This window comes from Musca vetustissima, unplaced genomic scaffold (genome assembly GCF_032173495.1).
Source record: "Musca vetustissima isolate MV318-11 ecotype Yass unplaced genomic scaffold, APGP_CSIRO_Mvet_v1 utg16475, whole genome shotgun sequence".
Taxonomy (NCBI): Eukaryota; Metazoa; Arthropoda; class Insecta; order Diptera; family Muscidae; genus Musca; species Musca vetustissima.
In genome coordinates this window covers 189,346-194,322 of record NW_026879763.1, presented here as the reverse complement: position 1 = coordinate 194,322, position 4,977 = coordinate 189,346, and the positions used below count along the sequence as shown (strand labels likewise).

Genomic DNA, 4,977 nt, shown 5'->3' with positions numbered 1-4,977 from the left:
GCTACGTTGACGTTTCTAGCCCAGTTTTCCAACCTGAGTCTTTGTCATTTTGTATTTTATTTTCTCAGAGCCTAAAGAACTTATTACATATAAACATCCAGGAGATTTAAGGCATTTTTGAATGCATTCCGCTCGAGGATGAAAAAAAAATATATTTTCATCTGATTTTATGTAATGGTGCGCCAAAGACCCTACGTTTATTCTTCGCTGAGTGCTCTATTGTAAAGTCAACGGATCCAGGATATTTCAAAGGCAGATTTCCTCTATCGAAGAGGGCAACTTTTTGACTATTGTCTCCGTTAGTTTGTTGGTATTCAGTATTTAGAATGTCATAGTTGTGCCAGTTTCGAACTTTACCTAATTAGTCTTGAACTTGCTTCGCGGTGGCTATGAAATGTGTAACATAATATTATTGGCATAAAATATGGATTGTAGCCTACTTCAATATCTTCGAAACTTTATTATGTTTGTGGAGTAAATTTTCTTGATACCTCCCTTTCACTTTCGGTAGAAAAGTTTGTTTCTTAAGTCTTTTGTTTTGCAACAAATTCCTCATATAAATTATATGCTTATTATTAATAATAAATATTCAGTATAAATAAATTATAATTCTCCTCTATTAGAAAGGAAGTGAATATAAAAATTGGCACAAAATCAAAAAATTCAGTAAATCAAATTCCAACAATTCAGTAAACCAAAACCAACAAAAGAAAACAATTAAAGAAAGTGTTGATGGGAAAATTCGCATGCTTATCACGTTTATTGTACTGGGAAGTGTTTTGCAAGATCAATTCAGTGTTCTACTACAATTGTGAATAGAAATGAAACAAAAGTAATTAAATTTAATGACTGCCAGTGTTCGTTCGTTCGTTTTCCCATTAAACCGATAAATGGATGATAGTAATAATCTGACATTAATTTGAATAGAAGTTTGTTGCCCATTTCAAATTAACACTTTATAAAGAGTGATGAAAATCTAATCGATAAAAAATAATTAAGATAATAATTCTATATTTTACAACCATTTTTTTTTAATTATAGTCACACGAAACGCCACTCCTCAACACTAAGTCAAGATGAAGTCAACACTAGCAACCGTTGCATTGTTTCTGATCATTGCTCAAATGACGACAACTATTTGTGGTGTCACAATGCGTAAGTTTTAATAATATAGAATTATAAACATCGTAATTAAAAAAAACGTCTACAGTGAAAACTGATATTAGTAGGCAGTAATTTTTAGACCGAGTTGTTTTTGAGAAAAAATTCACATTTTAATTTTTTCGAAGAGCTAACATCATAATTATTGTTTTTTTATTTGAATTTTGTTGTTGTTTCATTTCCTTCCTCCAGCTGACTACATTAAGGTTTGCTCTCGCAATGATCCAAAGATAAACGAATGTATTAAGAATACTGTTCACGATATGCGACCCTACCTCAAGGATGGTATCAAAGAATTGAATGTCCCCGCCATGGAGCCGCTTTTCATCGGTGATCTCAATATCTTGGAAGGTGGCAGTGCGGGTATTAATGTTAAGGCGAAAGATTTGAACATCTATGGAGCATCGAATTTTGAAATTAAGAAACTGAAGTAAGCCACATAGAAATATTTTTAAAATATCCAAGATTTTTTATATGTCTACGATTTAAAAAAAACTATTAAAAGTCCACGATTTAAAAAAAATAAAAGTCAGCGATTTAAAAAATGTTTTTCTAAAAGTCCTCAATTTATAGTTGTCGACAAATCAATCCTTAAAAAATGCATGCCTTGTTATGACCCCCACACACTATACTGATTTTAAAAAAATTCTTCGCAATGATATTTGTTGAAAAAATATTTACATTTAATTTTGTCGCACGGCTAGGTATTCTTTTAAAAATATTTTTTTAAAAAAATCAGTGCATCCACGCCTGGAATTCAGCCTGACTATTTTGCAAAAACAAAATACAGATTGTATCCCAAATAACCCGCCATGACCCTCATTTCATATGAAGATTATTAAGTATCGAATATAATCCGATTGATAATAATATCTAAACCTATCAGATCTTAATATTTAACAGTCGGCCACCATCATTATGGAGATCTAATAACTGAACAAGTAAAAAGTCATTAAGTTCTGGCGGGACAAACTTTTTATAATCTCCACCATAGGTTGAAAATTATTATACCCTTCACCACTCTGTGGTACAGGGTATTATGTCTTTGTGCATATGTTTGTAACAGGCAAAAGGAAACGAGATAGACACATGGTTCCTTTTGAGAATATGCATAGAATCACTTTCTGAGTCGATTTATGCATGTCCGTCCGTCCGTCCGTCTGTCCGTCTGTAGATGTTAAATTGTAAACAAAGTACAGGTCGCATTTATAATCCGATTTGGATAAAATTTGGCACAAGTCACTTCTTTGGCCCAAGGACGAACCCTATTGAAATTGGGAAAAATCGGTTCAGATTTAGATATAGCTCCCATATATATTTTCGTCCGATTTAAGGTAAATGGGGCACCAAAGTCCCTCTATATCTTTCGATTTGCATAAAATTTGAATTGAGCCTAGAGTGATGTCTGCCTTGTTTCGTGAAAATCGGTCCAGATTTAGATATAGCTCCCTTTTATTATATATTGATTTTAAGTAATTGACGCACCAAGGAACCAATAGGCTGATAGGAACAAAACGTTCTGAAATTAGTATAACCTAACCTGGGACAAGTTTGTTTGAAATCGCTTAATATTTGTATAGAGCTTCCATATATATTTTCCCCCGATTTCAAGTAAATTGGGCATCAAAGTGCTCATGTTAGTCAAATTGACATCAAATTTTGCACAACGTACAAAATTGAGCATAGAATTACGTAGTTGCGTTTTGTAGAAGTACAGACTTAGCCCAACGGATGACCTATTTATATTTGTTTGAAGTCGATTTACGTAATTTATGGATTGATCTAGGTAGATTCACATTTAGATAAATATCACATATTTTATTTCATCCAATTTCATGTTAATAGTCCTGTTTAATATACCCATAGTGGTGAAGGGTATCATATAGTCGGCCCCGTCGGACTTTACTACTTTCCTTACTGGTTTTTTTTAAATCAGTGCATCTACGCCTAGGTATTCTTTAAAAAATATTTCTTTTTTAAAAATCAGTGCATCCACGCCTAGGTATTCTTTGAAAAATATTTTTTTTAAAAATCAGTGCATCCATGCCTAGGTATTCTTTGAAAAAATATTTTTTTTTAAAAAAAGCAGTGCATCCACGCCTTGCTATTCTTCGAAAAAATATTTTTTAAAAAATCCACGCCTTGGTATTCCCTGAAAAAAATAAATTCTAAAAAATCACGCCCTGGTATTCTTTGGAAAAATATTTTTTGAAAAAATCAGTGTCTCCACGAATTGCTATTCTTTGAAAAAATATATTTTTTTAAATCAGTGCATCCACGCCTTGCTATTCTTTGAAAAAAATATTTTTTTTTAAAAAAGCAGTACATCCACGTTTTGCTATTCTTTGAAAAAATAATATTTTTAAAAATCCTCTGAAAAAATATATTTCAAAAAAACCACGCCTTGGTATTCTTTGAAAAAAAGTATTTTTTAAAAGACGCATTGGTATTCGTTGAAAAACAGAATTTTTAAGAAATCCACGACTTTATATATTTTTTAAAAAATACTTTTTAAAAATCCACTCCTTTGTATTCTTTCAAAAAAAAAAAAATTTTTAATCCAGGACTTGGTATTCTTTGAAAAAATATTGGCATCTTAGTATCTCAAAAAATATTTTTTATAAATTCAGAACAGAAATTTACGCCTTGAATTATTTTTCTTATTCCAGAAACTCCAATAATGGCATGCGCTACGATTTCGAAATAAATCTACCACGTTTGCAGGGAGAAGGCAATTACGACATCAATGGTCAAATTTTAACACTACCACTGCGAGGCAATGGACCTTTTACCGGCAATTTCAGTATGTTTGGAGCCTCAAATTTAAAATTCTGAAATTATAAAAAAAATCTTTTTTTTTAATTTAGCCAACTTTTATGCCTTTGTGAAAATCCTTTTCGATGTCAAGGTAGTGAATGGTGAAGAATATCTACAAATCAATAATTTGGAAGTGAAAATTCGCACCGGCAAGGGACGTATCCGTCTGGAGAATCTCTTCAATGGTGACAAGGCCTTGGGTGATGTTGTCAACGATACCATCAATCAAAATTTCGAAGTATTTACAAATGAGCTGATTGGACCCATTGAACGGGCTTTAGAGAAGAAATTCTTAGCTATATCACGTAAAATTATTGAAAATTTCACATACAATGAATTGTTCCCCGTGTAAAAATACACACTTACGAAGAAGAAGCAAATTAAAAAATTAACAAAATTTAACAATTTTTTGGTAAATGTTGTGCGGAAATTATTTTTATTTGTAGTCTGTTTGGTCCTAATTGGTCATTGTGATTATAGCTTTATTATTTTCATATGTATTATATAATATATTTTTTCTAAATATTCAAAAAAAAAAACAACTGGGCATACGTGATATGCCAATGTATAATGATTAAAATTGTCTTTAAGTTAGTAAACAAATAAAATATAATTACTATTTTTTTTATAAAATGTAAATAAATAAAATGATTATATGCAAAACATTGTCTTTTAAAAAATATCCTTTAAAAAAGCCATGCCTTGTAAGGTTGTTGAAAAAATATTCTTTAAAAAATCCATGTCTTGTAAGGTTGTTGAAAAAATATTCTTTAAAAAATCAATGAAAAAATATTCTTTAAAAAATCCATGTCTTGTAAGGTTGTTGAAAAAATATTCTTTAAAAAATCCATGCCTTGTAAGGTTGTTGAAAAAATATTGTTTAAAAAATCCACGCCTTGTTAGTCTATGAAAAAAATATTCTTTAAAATATCCATGCCCTTTTTGTCTATGAAAAAAATATTCTTTAAAAAATCCACGCCTTGTTAGTCTACTTGTTAG

General features: G+C 30.7%; 1 protein-coding gene across 1 annotated transcript; it reads left to right on the top strand.

The window, feature by feature from the left end:
* Window positions 1–1,072: 1,072 nt before the first annotated feature.
* Window positions 1,073–4,341, top strand: LOC133324889 (protein takeout-like). The gene is made up of 4 exons (XM_061533715.1): window positions 1,073–1,155; window positions 1,354–1,591; window positions 3,831–3,964; window positions 4,029–4,341. The coding sequence occupies exons 1-4, from the start codon at window positions 1,077–1,079 to the stop codon at window positions 4,328–4,330; spliced, it is 753 nt and encodes a 250-aa protein (XP_061389699.1). The 5' UTR covers window positions 1,073–1,076; the 3' UTR covers window positions 4,331–4,341.
* Window positions 4,342–4,977: the final 636 nt, after the last annotated feature.

Bases quoted from the DNA above. Each gene is read 5' to 3' on its own strand.
- LOC133324889 (XM_061533715.1), top strand. From the start codon at position 1,077: ATGAAGTCAACACTAGCAACCGTTGCATTGTTTCTGATCATTGCTCAA. The intron at 1,592-3,830 runs GTAAGCCACATA...TTCTTATTCCAG, and splicing joins TTTGAAATTAAGAAACTGAA to AAACTCCAATAATGGCATGC. The intron at 3,965-4,028 runs GTATGTTTGGAG...TTTTTAATTTAG, and splicing joins ACCTTTTACCGGCAATTTCA to CCAACTTTTATGCCTTTGTG.